Source organism: Leptodactylus fuscus, chromosome 3, assembly GCF_031893055.1.
Source record: "Leptodactylus fuscus isolate aLepFus1 chromosome 3, aLepFus1.hap2, whole genome shotgun sequence".
NCBI classification, from domain to species: Eukaryota; Metazoa; Chordata; class Amphibia; order Anura; family Leptodactylidae; genus Leptodactylus; species Leptodactylus fuscus.
The window spans coordinates 211,331,660-211,348,808 of NC_134267.1; the positions used below are offsets into that span (position 1 = coordinate 211,331,660).

General features: G+C 45.1%; 1 protein-coding gene across 1 annotated transcript; it reads right to left on the reverse strand.

The window, feature by feature from the left end:
* Window positions 1-1,203: 1,203 nt before the first annotated feature.
* Window positions 1,204-15,463, reverse strand: YWHAQ (tyrosine 3-monooxygenase/tryptophan 5-monooxygenase activation protein theta). Its single transcript, XM_075269139.1, has 6 exons — window positions 15,342-15,463; window positions 12,123-12,521; window positions 5,641-5,764; window positions 4,621-4,784; window positions 3,290-3,385; window positions 1,204-2,165 (listed from the first exon to the last, which is right to left on the reverse strand). Exons 2-6 carry the CDS (start codon window positions 12,417-12,419, stop codon window positions 2,097-2,099), a joined length of 750 nt encoding a protein of 249 aa, XP_075125240.1. The 5' UTR covers window positions 12,420-12,521; window positions 15,342-15,463; the 3' UTR covers window positions 1,204-2,096.
* Window positions 15,464-17,149: the final 1,686 nt, after the last annotated feature.

Consider the following 17,149-nt stretch of genomic DNA (forward strand, 5'->3'; position numbering starts at 1 on the left):
TGAAGGAATTGCAGAAAAAGGTTCTCAATCCAAATCCATAAAGTGATGAAAATATTTAAGAAAAAAGTTGAGTGCCTTGGTATAATCTGGATATTTAGTGCTAAATATGGCGCTAGATCTTATTCCAGGACATCAAGTGTCTACTAATCTACAACAGAAGGCTGCATGTATTCTGCACAAAGATAACGTACCTTAACTTGATTTACAAAAAGTGCTGAATTCTTTTCACTTCCTTTCCTTCTGTTCCAGGTTCTCATAAACATCAATCTCTCAGGTTTATCAGGCGACTTGGGGGCTAGATCACACGGGGATTGTACATGTACATATTCCGTCGCGGCTTTCCGCCCCAGATTAGGTACATATAAATGAGCCTAGTCCAGAGGGTGCTGTCACGAAGCGGACGCCGCGGCTGAATCAGCCGTGGAATCCGCCTGAAGAAAGGGCAGCTCTCTTTTTTTCGCTAGTGGGAACAAACAAAAAGAATGCTAGTAGCCTACATAGACCTCTATTGTGAGGATTCAGCCACCTCCTTTTGCACCGTGTAATCTAGCCCTTATTGTCCAGCTATGTCGTGCGATAAAAGACTCTAGAGCAGGGATAGGGAACCTTCGGCTCTCCAGCTGCAGTGAAACTACAACTCCCATCATGCTCCATTCACTTCCATGGGAGTTCCAAGAACAGCAGAGCAAGTATGCATGCTGGGAGTTGTAGTTTTGCAACAGCTGGAGAGCCGTATGTTCCCTACCCCTGCTCTAGATGCTGCAAGACTAGCAGTCTCAAATACACAGCCCCCAAGGTTGTAACCTGCTGCCTTCGCCCCAGCTGGATCAGCAGAACCTGGAACAAAAGAGCCCCCAACCCAGTTCTAAAGTTCCCTGAGCTTGTAGGTTGCAACCTGAATCCTACAAGATCAGGACAGCTTTTGTGCATATACTTCTCTGTAGGTGGAAGTGTGGGGGAGAATTTTTATTAAGGTATGTTTTAAGTCAGACATGGCAAGGTTCTCCCAGACAGAACAATTTATTTTTCAAGGGTTCCCAGGCGGTAAAGTTGGGGGGGTACTGGATCTATACACGCACAAACATTGGCCGATGTAAGATTTCTATAATTGTAGAGGTTACGCAGAATTTTCTCATTTTTTGGATACGTCACCGTGCATATTGCGTATGTAATTTCCCACAAACTAAGAACACAGGACAACAATAGGAGTGTAATGAAGGTTTATTGGAGTAGGCAGGTTTGTCAACTGAACAGCAGCAAAAACTTTTAAAGAAAAAAAAATAACCGTAAGTAACTGGACATGAGGATTCCACAATCTTAGTCCACAGCCTCTGATGGATCAGGCTTTGATCAGACAGTGCAGTTTTTCAAAGGTTTTACTCGCAACCAAAACCGAGACCAACTTTGCTGGAAAGAGAAACCCTAAAAACTACTGCACGGTGTGGACAAGGCCTTAACTAGTTTCTTACTGGGTAGAATACAAAAGAATACCCAGGCAGCAGCAACTCAATTGGCTTTTAAAGGGGGAAGGATGAAGGAGAAAGGGAGTGGGGATATCTAAAAGGATACGTATGGACCCAAAAACCCTCAAAAAGTGATACCAAGAGGGGGAAAGAAAAAATAAAAAAATCATATGTAAATCAATATAAGTGGGTTTGGCTGCAGCGGTTAATGTCATTTCTTACATTATAATACACAGTCAGTTGCTGAAACTGGTGGTTCCAATTTTTCTCTATTTTTTTTATTTAAATATTAGAAAGGCTTAGAATCCTTACTATAAATGTCTGGTAGTTACGTGCAGGTCAACTTTTTTTTGTAATATTTTTTTATTATTTTTTTTCTTTTACATGAAGTGAAACCGTTAATACTTCTCTACAGCAGTAACCGCACACCAAAAATCAAAATTGTTAAAACAAAAAAAAAGGAATGGAGTTCTCCAGAAGCTGCAGTGTGAAGAGACTATAAACTTTATTTCCGATACACATGGATGGACTTTCTCTGCTATAAGGAAATCCACGTGGAGCGATTAGGAATGGAGACGTGTAAAAAGGGTTGGTTGGGGGGGGGGGGGGGGGGGGGACAGATGGCTGCACAAGTTAGTTGTTTTCTGCTGCTTGTTCTACGGCGGGATCTTGTTCGTCTCCCGCAACATCAGATGTCCATAACTAGGAGGAAAGATAAAACATTCTTAGTTTTCAGAATTGCCATAACCATCACATTGCAGTTACCAGATATTCAACCCTTCATCCCATTGACTTGTGCAAAATGGTGGCCTGGCTTCCCAGCTGGGAAGACTGAAGAGTATGTGGAGCTACACCAGCTCTGCACCTTATAGGTTACGAAGTGATGGTAAATGCCCAGAAGTATGAAGCCACCGCCGGAAGAAGATGTGAAGAGAGGCCATTCCTGAAGATGGAGGCGGCGCTGGAGAGTTCTCTCGCAGCATTGGGGACGCCCCCAGTGCTGCGAGAGAACTCATTTGCATACCAACGAAATCTGAGATTTCTACCGAACAGCGATGCGGAGAAGACATCTAAAAGGTAGGAGAAGAATAGCCTTTTTTTAAGGCTATTCCTATGTGTTAGGGACAAAAAAAAAAAAAAAAAAAAAAAAAGAGTTTTAATGATAGGATTCCTTTAAAATTAAAAACCACCGGATGAAAAAGTCAGATTTCCGGAACTTTTTTTTGTTTAGCGACTTGATGCGCACACTGATACAGTGTCTTCAACACAGATGTGAACAGTGACCAGTGTATAAACATTAGGTCTTGTTATAACCGAACCATAGTGAATTAGCAGAAAAAGGAACCCATTGAAGTCAATGGGAGGCTTTTTTGGTCAGCGCTTAATCGGCCATGGATTCCACGCCAAATTCAGCGCCATTTTCCTCTGTGTAAATGCACCCTTACTCCAGCGTTTTTCAGTGGACTTTCTGCTTCTATTCTACCAATATGAAAAACGCTTGCCTTTCTCATTAGCCCTAACCTACTATTTTAAGTGTCCTACCGATGATGAAGATTAGATATACAATCTTTTTCTCAGTAACTACCATATCCTTTTATTCTTGGAGACATAAGCTACAGACAGAAGAGCGACAGCGGCGCATTCCCTTCTCCCACGTCAGAATACATGCATGCTCGGTACAGCTTGCAAGAGTACGCGGGGGGAGCTCAGTGTGATCACTGTCAAATTCAGCTGACCGCTATCTAAAGTGTGACTGGTTTTAAACCAAAAACATTCTAACAAGTCTAAGGCCCAACGTGCCCCTGTAAACGCCAACAAACACTTACTGTTAGGTTGTCTCTAAGCAACTGCATGATAAGTGTGCTGTCTTTGTAGGAGTCTTCATTAAGGGTGTCGAGTTCTGCGATGGCTTCGTCAAATGCCTGCAATAGAGATAAAGGGCAGATGTACACTTCGTCCATGATAGTTAAAATTCCAAGGCAGACAACTGTTTAAGGGAACCTATCAGCATGAACATGTAGGCAGCAAGATATAGAGCTAGAGGAGCAGATCAGATTGCCATCTAGACTTGTGGGCAACAGATTCAGTGTAATTTGTCATTTATATAGGTTTGCCCTTGTTATGCTTACAGACAGTACACTCGTCATGTGGGTCTATACAGTAATTGACTAGCCTATATGTATCACTGCACAAGTGAGTGGCCTAAGGCTGGGGGAAATACACATTGTAGTGCAGGGATAGGGAACCTTCGGCTCTCCAGCTGCTGTGAAACTACAACTCCCAACATGCTCCATTCACATCCATGGGAGTTCCAAGAACAGAAGAGCAAGTATGCATGCTGGGAGTTGCTGTTTTGCAACAGCTGGAGAGCCGTACGTTCCCTACCCCTGTTGTAGTGGCTAACCCACTGTGATCTCACCGGGTCACCATAGCTAACTTCAACAACACTTGGTGACAAACTTGCAGCTCCAGTTGCATTACAGTGCAAGGTTTAAAGAAGACCTTTCGTGTCCTCAGGCACATGCGGTTTTATATACCGCTAAAAAGTCAACAGTGCACTCAATTCAGTGCACTGTCAGCTTTCCAGTTATGTGCCCCAGGGGCTGGGGATATCGGTGCCATTATAACGGCACCAATCTCTGCCCACTGTCAGAGGGGCGTTCCTGACAGTCTAGCTAGTCTAGTCTTTGCCAAGAACAGTCAAGGAGGGAGATGAATTTCTCACAGTCCAGAGAGACTGTCAGGAACACCCTTCGGACAGTGGGCAGACATCGGTGCGGTTATAGCAGCAAGGATACCTCCAGCCCCGGGGCGCATAACCGGAAAGCCGACAGCACGCTGACCACTTTCTAGTAGTATATAAAACTGCATGTGCCACATGACATGAAAGGTCCTCTTTAAACCCTGCACCATTACTGCTGTAGGTTTTATAGTTAGACTTCAACCTTTGGCATACAAAGGACCAAAAGAAGAAACCTACAGGTGAGAAAAGTAAAAAAAAAAAAATAATAATAATTTAGATTTTTCTTGTAGCAGCAACTTTCAGGAAAACACTAGTCTCCTTGCAGGAAAGTTGCGGCGTGTACATCCCACGTAGCCCTGTCCTACACCTTTACTTTGGAAAACAGAGAAGAGTTATAGGTCCATAAGTACTTACAGTCTTTGCCAGCTGGCAGGCCTTTTCTGGACTATTAAGAATTTCATAGTAGAATACAGAGAAGTTCAGGGCCAGACCCAGGCGGATGGGATGTGTTGGTTGCATTTTGTCTTTGCTGATTTCAAATGCTTCTTGGTAAGCGTTTTGTGAGTCTTGTATCGTACCTGATGGAACAGCACAATATTACATTCAAGCCTCACACATACATCATGGGCTCATTTATACATTTACAGAAGTGACCAGAGTTATTTCACATGTAGACCCTACTGCTATGCAAAGATATCCATATTCTGCGTGGTTATATTCCAGTAGAAGGGAATATGGATAAGGCAAGCACAGAACTTCTAGGGCTAGTTCACACGGGGCGCGGGATGGCATATTTTGGTCCCGATTGTGACGTCAGAATAGGGCCAACATGTGCCTGCTACGACTGTCGCGGCTTCCCGCTATGGAGTAGGCCCAAATGAATGGGCCTAGTCAGGAGGGAGTGTCGCGAGGCGGACGCCATGGCTGAATCAGCCTAAAGGGCGGGCAGCTCGCTTCTTTTTCTGTGAGCGGGAACATACCGCTAACGGAATAAAGTAACTCAGCGGTCTACATAGACCTCTATTGTGAGGGGGCAGATTAGGACGTGGATTCAACGCCAAAATCTGTCCCCTCTTGCCCCATGTGAACAAGGCCTTAAAAGTTTCCATATGTTCAGTTTTCAGTGGCCGAAAAAGATATAGTTACACAATGAACAAGAGATGTCCAATTGTCGAGCTCCAACCACTGTGATCCCGGCTTTATTTACAACTGGCATCCATGGCCAAGTGCAGACCTGCATTCTGGGAACTGGAGGGGGGAGAATAAGTGTCTAATGGAAGAACCCTTCTAAAAATCCGTGCACAACCATCTCAGTGTATCCCAATGGACTGTAGTGCTACAGAGCCTTAAAGAGGGCTTGGCTCTTCTAGGAATCCAAAGACACAAAAGAAGAGATTTGATGATCAGAATTAAAAATTCGACAAGGACACTCACTGGCTTTGCTGTCCCCACAGGCTACTTCTGCCAGGTATCGGTAGTAGTCTCCCTTCATCTTCAGGTAGAAGACCTTGCTCTCTGCCTGGCTGGCTTTAGAGATTAGGTATTTATCAAGCAGGACCTAGAATACCAAAAAATAAAAATATGAATAGGACATTAGCTACATTAGAATAAAAAAAAAACGAACCCCCCTCCCCAATGTAAACAACCGTATCACAGTCTAACATCACTGCCCATGACCTGCACCGATCCGTTAGGGGGCGTTCACACTACCGTCGGCGTCCGACATGTAGTGTCCGCTCCTAGTGTCCGCTCAAAATCTGTCACGGACACTAGGAGCGGACACTAGATGTGTCCGTGACACCTGTCATTCACTTGAATGGGCATCGGGTGCGTTCTTTTGCACTCCGTGCCCGTCCTTCCCTGTCCGCAAGAGAAGATGTCCGACTTCTCAAGCGGACAGAAAAACCCTGCATGCAGGGTTCCTCTGTCCGCTTGAGAAGTAGGACATCTTCTCTTGCGGACAGGGAAGGACGGGCACGGAGTGCAAAAGAACGCACCCGATGCCCATTCAAGTGAATGACAGGTGTCACGGACACATCTAGTGTCCGCTCCTAGTGTCCGTGACAGATTTTGAGCGGACACTACATGTCGGACACAGACGGTAGTGTGAACGCTCCCTTACCCAAGTCCAAAGCCTTCAGTGGTTATACAAAATATATATAAAATATAATACGTACACACACTGTTGCTACAAAAGTGAGCATACAACATAGAAACTCAGATCAAGCTTAGGGCGTGTTCACATGGCAATGCCTGGCCCAGAAAGTCATATGCACAATAACTCAAGTGTTGAACGCCATTTTTCCCCAGCAAGATAGCAGCTGTAAAGGAGTTTGCAAATGCTTCTGTTACATTGACAAGCCTGTCACATGCGGTATGAGGCACAGATGTACGTGACCTCCTTATAAGCAGGTTGTTGCATTCCCCACCTCGAGCATCCTGACCCATTTTCTTGCATCTTCAGCTACCTGAATAAGTGCTGCAGCAAAAGAAATGTTTCTAAGGGGAGGAGAGAGATCCCTTACCCAACAAGATCCTCTTTTGCAGATCTAGAGCGATCGTAGGGTCTTCGGAGTCTTCCTGACTGCAACCCCAGCCAAAGAAGAGATAGGCATGGTGAGGATTTAGAGTAGCGGCACTTAAGACTGACAACCCAGCTTGCTAGAAAGGAGACCTCTAGTCCACACGACCACAACTAGTACATGATGTAATCTCCATCTTACTTTCTAGTACTACACGGCAAATTTGGTAACCTGACCTCCATTGTGGCAGTGTGTGACAGGTTTTGCATAGCTTTGTGTACTCTCAGGAGCCAGACTCTTTTCCATATCCTACTCAGATCACACAATGACTATGCGACTAGTCATAATGTGACTACAGAACTCCTCATGAACTTGCATGCGACAATAGGGACTATAACAAAACCCGCTACTCCTTCAGCTCCGTTCACCTTATGGCCGTTCTACAAATGCAGCACCCAAAGCCCCCTTGCAAGGGTCGGTGCATCATTGCTCACCTGGTATGACCTCATTTACAACCAGAATAGTTTTTGCATGGGGGAAGGAGGGTTTGAACGCATATACTTCATCACATGACTTATACAAGTAAATATGGACAATAGGGGGCGCACTTAACACGTCCACCTGGTTAGCAGCTAGCAAACCATTAACTGGTAGGGGAAGTTATGTGCTCTCCATCTCCTGCACAGAGTCCCAGTTAGATGCTCACTGTAGTAGATGTGAATGCAAGTCAATAGGCCCCATTACAAGTCAATGGCGTCCGTAAACTGAAAATCACAATGAGGTGGAGATCCAGGATAACAGAGGAAGGTCCTACACAGATGAGCCCCCACCCACAGGGCAATACCACCCACAGCCATTCATTTCCGTAATGCTAAGAGTTAACCACTTCCTGTCCACGTCCTTCATTACTGAAAACTGTCTGAAAAGGCGTACATGGAAATAAACGTTTTCTTAGAAGACTTTCCATTCTAGGAAAATGTTCTTACGTCATGAAGAAAGCTGTAAGGCCGGTCGTGTTAAAGGTAAAGGAGTATTCCCGTACTAAATGTAGGTCCATCCAAATCACATGAGTTGAATGAAGAGGCTGTAGGGTTTGGAAGAACACGGTGACTGATCAGTCGCCACGTGCTCCTTCTGCAGCTCAGTCCCATTCTAGTGAATAGGGTAAAGCCACCAATACTATGTGGGGTGCTGCGCCTGGTACACAGTGATGAGGCTGCAGAGTTCACCTGAACACCATGGCCCCTTCAACCGATACTGAAGACCTAGCAAGAAGACAGACAGACTATGAGAGTCCTCAAATCCCTTTTTAATAGCTGCAACCTGAAACATTTTCTACACAATGGACTACATTCCCACAAGTCACAACCAAAGTGTTTTTCCCAAAAGATAATAGTGAACAACTGGATTGGATATGATGGCTGCCGACAGCACATGTGCACTTGGTATATGCATCCGATCTTCAGTTATAGCTGCGATAATACTTCGGAGCTACATTCACAATTCAGCAGCTTCATGGTGTAAGTACTATGGAGTCAAGGCGTGTGCAGTTTCTGCTCCATAGTTCTGCATTCAGGTTGCCAATATATCATCATCATCATCACGCAGTATATGAAGTAATAACTGCAAAGATACTCACGCTCGTATCTAGATTTCAGATAAACAGCAACACGGTGCTGAAAGGATCAAAACCAGAAAAAGCTGACCTTACCAAGATGGCTGGTCTATGGTCACTACAGTAGTAGGTGTAATGGTGTCAACTATTTAGATTAACCTGAAGATAGGTCAGCAATAACAGTTTGGTGGGAGACAATAGGCACCTAATTGTTAGTGTTGAGCGAATAGTATTCGATCGAATAACACGCCCGCATAGGAATGCATGTAATCGGCTGAACACCAAGGGGTTAAATGTATTGAATATTCAATGGCCGATTACACGCATTCCTATGTGGGCGAGGTATTTGATCGAATACTATTCGCTCAACACTAACAATTGTATAATACGTAATCATCTTGATGGTGAAACTCCTTTCGATGCCACCCAAATTGGGCCCGGACTCTGACTCCAGTCCTACATGGTAGGTAGCAAGGTGCAGAGGGTATACAGTCCTGCCCATGATGTAGTCTGTGGTGCTGTCTGAATAGGCCACGCTGCAGACTAGTCATGTGAATACCCTGCACTGCAGACACTATATAAAAACAAAAAGAGGAAGACAGTTAATACATTAAAGGCTGCAGCGCTTGTATGAGCAGTCCTTCCAGGGGAGATCCATGGGGTGCAGTCAGTCCCCTATCCCGATATAAAAATACATACCATATCCCCCTGAACATGGCTGTTAATAGGGGGGAGGGTTACAGAAACCATGTTTCCAAAAACTATATATAAAAAAAAATTGTAACTGATGAGAGTGATATACCTGGTATTAAGGTCATATGTTTAATATCCTTTGCAAAACTCAAAAAAAATAAATAAATAAATGTGAAGGATAACGCTGAGATAAAAATCCCCAGTCAAGATCAAAACTGGCCATAAAACGGTTAAAATATATGTAAAGCGCTGCAATAAACCTCCTTCTGAGCAGCCAATAGTGTGCGGCCTGTGTAGTGTCTGCTGACACGTTATCTGCAGCATGCTTGTTACTGCAGTGCTACAGACAGAAGGATTTATACAGCTTCAATGACTATTGATCCAGCAGAGGCGGACGGCGCCGCTCCTGCGCTGCTGACAAGTGCAGGCCACACAATGCAGTAGTGAGTGCATGACACAGCTCACACACACACACACTGTAACATAGCAAGACGGCTCCTGTATACACGCTATATACCAGCTCAGCAATAGTCAATGACTAAGGCTGCCGGGATGCACCAAAGCTTGAGTAAGAAGGCAGATGACATGGCAGCTGTACAGACATGTATGCTCTACCCTCAGAATAAGGGATCAAGCTGTGAGCAGGAAGAAGGGGCCCTCCAGTGCCCCCTACAGCCCCATGTACACATAGCCGGCCACGGCTCCACTGTCTTTATGGGACTTTCCATAGAAGTGAACAATGCCAGACATCCCACCATTCCACTGACATTAGGCACTTGTGGGCCCCAATAACCTGATCATTCGGAATCTCAGGACTCCGACTCCTGCAGATGGGAAACAAGTTTCTATCTATAGTGTGGATCTGTCCTGTTCAAAGTAGTATGTATGAGATCTATGAAGGGTGGAGGTAGCAAAAGGTGCGTCCCATCTCCAAAAGAGGGTGTACTGAGCCATCACATGAGGTGGCCAACAGCCAGTGCGTTTTACATGGAAGTGAGAGAGGAGAGGATTTTGAAGGCACGCCATTTTCCATTCATTTGTATAGGAGTCATAGGAGCCAAGTGTAGTACTCCTTAAAGGAAGGAGTCTTAGGAATACAACCCTGTCAAGGCACAAGGATATCGGGGAGGGGCAGACAGCTACTCTATACTAACTCCAGTTCCGGTGGGCTTGAGCCTGCCTTGCATTTATCTGAATGGTCACCATGTAATACTGTAGGAACTTTAGCAAAATCTGTATCAAAACCCCAAATATATGTGATTCAATACCTTTGATAAGTTACGAACAGGACACCATAAGCTATGTGAAATTCCCGTCCATTTGGGGGATCAAGCTTAAAGAACTAAGGTTTAACCAATAAGATATTTTCACTGCCCAGTGGGTGAAAGGTTTTTATTAAGTATCTGTAGCCAGCTGAGCCCCGTCCTTCAGAACAAGGGATCACAAAAGATACCCGTGCTGCATGTGCTCCATGTATGGCAGGAGCGAGGGATAGAAAGTGCAATCCCCTGGCCCCTATGTACACACATATACCTGTCCATTATTACCAGCTCATGGGTTGAAGCCCGGACTACAATCCAGTCAACACTTTAGAAGCATCCAAGTCGTATTTGGAATTTTTTGTTTTGTTAAAGAAAACGTAAAGTTTGATCTCAAGCCTTGTGATATGGATGAAGACGGACTCAAGCTTCTGCGGTCTCATTGTGTGCCAGTCACAGCATCATACAGAGCTAAGCAGCTGTTCCTGGAAAGGCAGCCAAGTCCTACTCACTTGAATGGGACGGGCCTACAGAAGTACAGCGTGACTGAAGGATGTGACAGCTGTCACGAAGGCTGTGATATTGCCTGAATGCCATAAATGCTCAGCTGACTGATGGGGGTGGTGGGAGGTGGACCCTCACCACTAAGGCCTTCTCTTACAATGTCAATATAAAGGTGGTGCAATACCCCCTTTAAAGGTGATCATTGGCATGCATTCAAAGGCTGACTGCAAAATGACATAGAGAATGTGACATTCCCTTAGATAGCCACGAGCCTGCCCACTGATCCACTACCTGAAGATGTCCTCAGAAATACAAGGATGCAATCTAGTCACAGTCAATAAGGAGTCATACAGATGCAGTACATTGCACAGGCAGGACAGCGCCGCCAGCACCGCACAATCCCAGATGTTAGGCCACAGGGGTTATACAGCTCAAAGGGCACATTTAGGAATACGTGGACTCTTACACTGCATACAGTAGTTGATCAGTGATAAAATACCAGAAGTGAGCAAACTCCAGAAAGCAGGAAGGCAATGAAGCAAGAAATTTGCTACTAATGTCCACCTTTTTAGGTTTTGTTTTTGTAGACATCTATGGAAGTTCACTTATTACAGTAATGTGTTCACCCCTGCAGTTAAAGGGGACTGGGTCTTCTGATAACGATGGCCTATTCCCATCGATATCAGATCAGTAGGGATCCAAGTCCCAGTAATCTGCTGATCAGCCTCTTGACAAATGAGGTTACATCTGTCAGTCGCTTCGCCCCTCTGCAGTTCAGCCCCATTCAAATGCGTGCTATACAGTGTATAGTACTATGCCTGATATACAATGCAGAGAATGCAGCACTTGTTCAGAGGCAATGGTCTGCCCAGTTGGCTGATCAGCAGGAGTACTGGGGAGTTGGACCTTTAGCCTGATACTGGAGACCATCAATACTGAGATCCCAGAAAACTCCTTTTCTATCAAATGTCTAAGACGCCTTTTTTTGTCAAAAATACTGGTAATGGTCAGTAGGAAATTGAGGAAAAGGAGAAAGTAGGCAGGCATGTGCAATCTATGTGAATTATGGAAACTTCCAAGCGTGGTGGGACCACGTCCACCAATGTGTCTCACCTAGCAGACATGCTACAATCTCAAAGGTTGTAACGCCACGTGTCAGATAGGAATCTTCCATCAGCATAACAGTATATAAGCCCATTAACAGAGCTCAAGGCTGAAATCCTCTCATTTCTAGGTTAACTACTAAACCAGTGACAGCACTGTGCATGTCAGCAGTGGGCAGATGTGACATTCCCATAAGGACTCTGCAAGGCTCAAACTTACCAAGACAGTCTCACATATAGTTTTAAGTTCATCCTCCACTTTCTCCCGGTATTCCGTGACCAAGTCATGCTTCTTGTCTTTGGCATCTGTCTTCTGCTCAATGCTGGAAATGACCCTCCAGGATGACCTCCGTGCGCCAACCACGTTCTTGTAAGCCACAGAAAGAAGATTCCTTTCTTCACTGGATAGCTCAGCATCACATTCTGTCACCTTCTTCATGCAAGCTGCCATATCATCATAGCGCTCTGCTTGTTCTGCCAGCTTGGCCTTCTGGACCAGCTCTGCTTTGTCTTCCATGGCTTGAGTGTGATTTGGTGCGGAGAAGAATAAATTAGCCCGTAGGGAAGGAAAGTTGAGAAGGGGTCAAGTGAGGAGTTCTAGCTGGACAGGCAGCCAAACCTAGAAGAACACAAGAGCAAGGTTAAAATGGTCTAACACAAAGGTTTATTACATTCATATTACATCCATTTGTACATTCTGTGCTGTGAATTGGTTGCATGGGAAGAAGCAGAAGAGTCAGAAGACTGTGGCCTCTTCAACAAGCTCCCAAGTGTTTGACCCTTGCCAATTACATACTGATGATCTATCCTATGGATAGAAGATCCCTTTAAAACACCAACCTTCCTAAAGTACCAAGACTGTGGTCTACGTAGACACAACTGACCCATATTCGATCCCATTAGTTTTGCCCATGTGGCCAACCTCCCTTTGAGGAGCTACCGCCAGTGCTCAAGCCTTAGTAGGTTACATGGGCGCCAGAGAAGTTGTTGAGTAGGGTACGAACCCTAACTAAACCTGCTCATCACTTCAACAAACAACCCCTTTGTATATTGCTAGGATACAATTTGATGGTGTGTACTCTCTGGAACCCCACTGATCCATGGAAGGGAGTGTTTAGCCCTGCGGCACCTTCACTGTCTTTTACCAGGGCCCATATCAAGCCACTGTGCAAAGGGAACAAAGGGGTGCAGGGGTCGCAGCCATCAGTCAACTCTGCAGCCCATTCATTCTCAGGGTAAGCAGGGGTCCCAGTATCACTGATCAAGTCAACCTAGCAATATGCCCTCACTTCAGGAAACAGGGCTCCAGCAATAAACTGAGCAAGCACGCTGATATCTCCTTCATAGCAAAGTAACACTTTGGAGACCACAAGGCCAAAACTTGAACCTTAAAAGTAATTTTTATCCTCTATCCACGGCTAGTCAATACCACGATCCTATAATAAAACAGGTCAGTGTTGTGCACAAAGCATAGCCGTGTATTTGCCATTCATAAATGGTGTAGGAAATTCCAGATCACATGTCAAATCCAGAGAGGAAGCGCACACACCCAACACTGCAGACAGCGTCTTTAACTGACCTACAGTTGGGCGAATAAAATCTCACTGCGAAAAAAAAAAAAAGCCTCAAGACACCCTAAAGACCTGCGAGAGAACGCTTCTCTGCAAAACGAGTTAACACATGAGTCAGTCACAGGAGGCGCTTGTTGATGGAAATCATACTAGGGGAGGAGAAGGAATGAAGCTGACTGCCCTGCCTTTTGTCTCCAGGCTCTATGGATCATCCCCGCCCTGACTGCCTCTCCCTCCATTACTCCCACCCCTCAGGGGGAGACAGGCTTCCCAGCCCAGCAATATACTACCACCAGTCCTAGAGAACAGGCAAGGCTGGGAAGAGACTGAGCGTGTTTGACAGCATGCAATGGTATCCGGTATCTTAATAGGAAGCTGACGAAATACTCAAAGCGTAGGGCATTTCATGTGGTCTATGGTATAGCAGAATCGCTACTACAGTCAACGTCTCCTCATGCTGTATACGGTAGCAGAAAATGACAAAAGCCTACAAGATGGGAAATATGGACAACATGACAGACACCTATAAAATTAAAATGCAGCAACCAGTCCATGCACAGGTCACCAACTATATAGAGCCACATGGGTAACCGGCTCCAAAAATGACAAAAGACTGGAATATTCTGTGAAATTAATATGCAGCAGAGGCCGGGGGATCACCCTCCTCCCACCACCGCTGCTAATCCAGAGGTGGAGAACCCCACGCGTTTCATACATCTGTACCTGCAATACATACATCCGCATGTAGATTGGCTTTATAGCCTGGCAGTGGGAATACTAGCCAATTGCAACTGAAGGTGTGTAATACATAAGCGGATAAATATATAGAATATAATAGGTGTTATATAAAGGCTACAATACATGCTGATAGTATAGGATCCATGGAGTGATAGAGCATATATTAGAAGATTGAATAAATGTGGAGGGGGTATATATTGCACACATCCTGACAATGAGTGTAAAATATATATATTATACTATAGGTACATGGCGCGCATATATATATATATATATATATATATATATATATATATATATATAATAGATGCAGAGGTTGCATATACAAGATACATGTGCTGACATACAGTATAGCATATAATACATACAGACCAGTTTCAAAGTATAGTACATGGGGAAAGCGTGTATATGTATATAGGACATAATACATGTAGAGCTGTATAGTGGAGAGTGATAACACTGGATGTACTAGAAATATATTATATATGGAGGGTGCACATGCAGGATACAGTACATGTGCTGCCAGTATATATAGTATACAATACATAAGGAGGGTGCACATACAGGATATAATACAGCGTATATTGGATAACACGTGAGGGTGCAATAATATATATATATATATATATATATATATATGCCAGTAACAAATGTGGAGGTGCACATATAGCATGTAATACATGTGAGGATATATACAGGATATGTAAACTGCACAGAGGTCAACCAACTCACAATGTATTGCTTGATAAAGCCCGTATACCATGTCTACGCTATGTATAATACAGCTAGATCCAGGTCTAGTATATAGTACTACATATACAGCTGCGTAGTGTATATTACATGTAGTTATATAGCAGTATACTATCAGTCAGTGCCGCGACAGCGATGACAGCAGGAGCTGCTAGATCCAGGCGATGTCACCAGTCCCCGACTAATGACACCTCAGATACAAGTGCACAGATAACAATGGCGGCCATCAGTGCAGAGAATACATCTATGCATAGCATTAGCAGGCAGTGCCGTGACATTGCACGCTACACTCGGATGACAGGATAATGCCGTGTGCCGTGCAGAGCCCCGCAGGAGACAGCCACAGCTCGGCCCCCCGTAGAAGGCGCAGAGACACTCACCTAGCGCTCCTCACCGTGTGAGCCGCTGGCCGCCGGAGAAAGGAGAGGCAGGACAAGAAAACCCAGAGACTGAGTGCAGCGTACAAGAAACCCCTCTAGGCTCAACCTAACCCAATTACCAGGCGTTGGCATAAGGGCGTGGTAAATGAGAAGCCAGCCAATCACAACGCTGGGGAGAACCCGCCAATTCCGCGTTCACCTAGATGTAGTAACCAATGAGAAGCGAGCGCGGGAGCTAAGGCGGGGTTAGGCGGAGGAAAGGAGGATGGGTTAGGTTGAACGACAGGCTGCGGCTTGGGCCACGGGGTTTCCTCCAATGAGATGCAGGGTAAAATGACGTCATTGTTGCTGTGGCAACCGAGTTGCAGCTTTCCCTCTTGCCTCTCTCTCTCTCTCTCTCCCCTCACGCTGTGCAGCCTAGGCGTGGTGGCGGCGGCTTCCTGCAGTAGAGGTGCCGCACCACGGCCAGGGCTGGCGGCTCACCCAACCGTAGCCCTGTGCTACTACACAGCAGAGACGTATAGACTGTACTGTATATGCACCTATAGCACTCCCTCATACATCCTATATGTCCCTGTTATAGCTCCATGTATAATAAAGGACATGCACATCCAGCAGTGACCTGTACACTGTAGCACCCTTTACCTCCCACTGTAAGATCAGGGAGTCTTCTCTGTGTAGCAAACTATAACCAGAATGTAGATTAGTTATGTGTAGGGTTCTGTTCACATCTGGAGTATAGAGGCCGCACCACTGTATTGGGATGGACGCCAGGCTTCACTTGTGTCTCATGGGCCAAAATATAATGAGGCCCCTACCATATAATTCACGATGGAATACAATATATACTCATCCCCCTCATCCACAAGGCTCTCCATAATACCGCACCTCCCTCATCTCTGTCTACCGCCCAACCCGTGCTCTCCGTTCAGCCAATGACCTAACACATCCTCTATTACCAGAACCTTCCACTCCCGTACCCAAGACTTCTCCCGAGCTGCACCACTTCTCTGGAATACTCTACCCCAGACAATCAGATTAACTCACAACTTCTACAGCTACATCCAGACAGGCCAGGCCTCTCTAACACTTCCCTAAAGCTAACCCTCCTCTGTTCACACTTCCCTCCATGTTATCCCACAGGACATGATGCCTTATCAGACTGTAACCCTCAATGCCCGGGCATATGCCCATGATACCTCTTATAGATTGTAAGCTCTTGCGACCAGAGCCCTCACTCCTACTCTGTAATGTCTAATTTTATCTGTACTTGAATCCTACGATTTGTAAAGTACTGTAGAATAAGTTGGTGCTATACTGGGTGCCTGGTAGCGACTGCTACCCCTTTCGCCCACTATAGCTAAGCCCCTGACCCTCATAAAACCAATTGTGGAGAATTTATGAAGACTGGCAGCCTCTTAATAATTCAGAATCTGAATCTTCACCAGTCAGAGACTGGCATAAGTTTATTGTCAGGCCAAGGTCCACCTGTGTTTTCACCCTTCTCTGCCTGTTTTTGTAAAAAGTGTAGAAAGTTGTAGAAAGTGGCACATCTTTGGCAACTATTCCCATCAATGCCAGTTTACTGGCGCAGGGGAAATGGATGGAAATGGATAAACTCCTCCCAATGACTTATAATGGAGTTTGTTGGGTTTCGGTAAATGTGACTCCTAGAAATTGCAGATGTCACATCTATACACTGCCCAAGTCAGTAGTCACTGCTTACGCAAGAAATGAGACCTCAAGAAATCCATAATCTATGGTAAATGCTCAAATGCATAAACAAAAAAAATCAGTTTCACATCTGC

Excerpts from the sequence above, each read along its gene's own strand:
- YWHAQ (XM_075269139.1), bottom strand. The coding sequence starts at position 12,419 with ATGGAAGACAAAGCAGAGCTGGTCCAGAAGGCCAAGCTGGCAGAACAA. Across the intron at positions 3,386-4,620 it reads CCTGCCAGCTGGCAAAGACT|GCATTTGACGAAGCCATCGC; the intron begins GTAAGTACTTAT and ends TCTCTATTGCAG. Across the intron at positions 2,166-3,289 it reads TGCTTAGAGACAACCTAACA|TTATGGACATCTGATGTTGC; the intron begins GTAAGTGTTTGT and ends CTTTCCTCCTAG.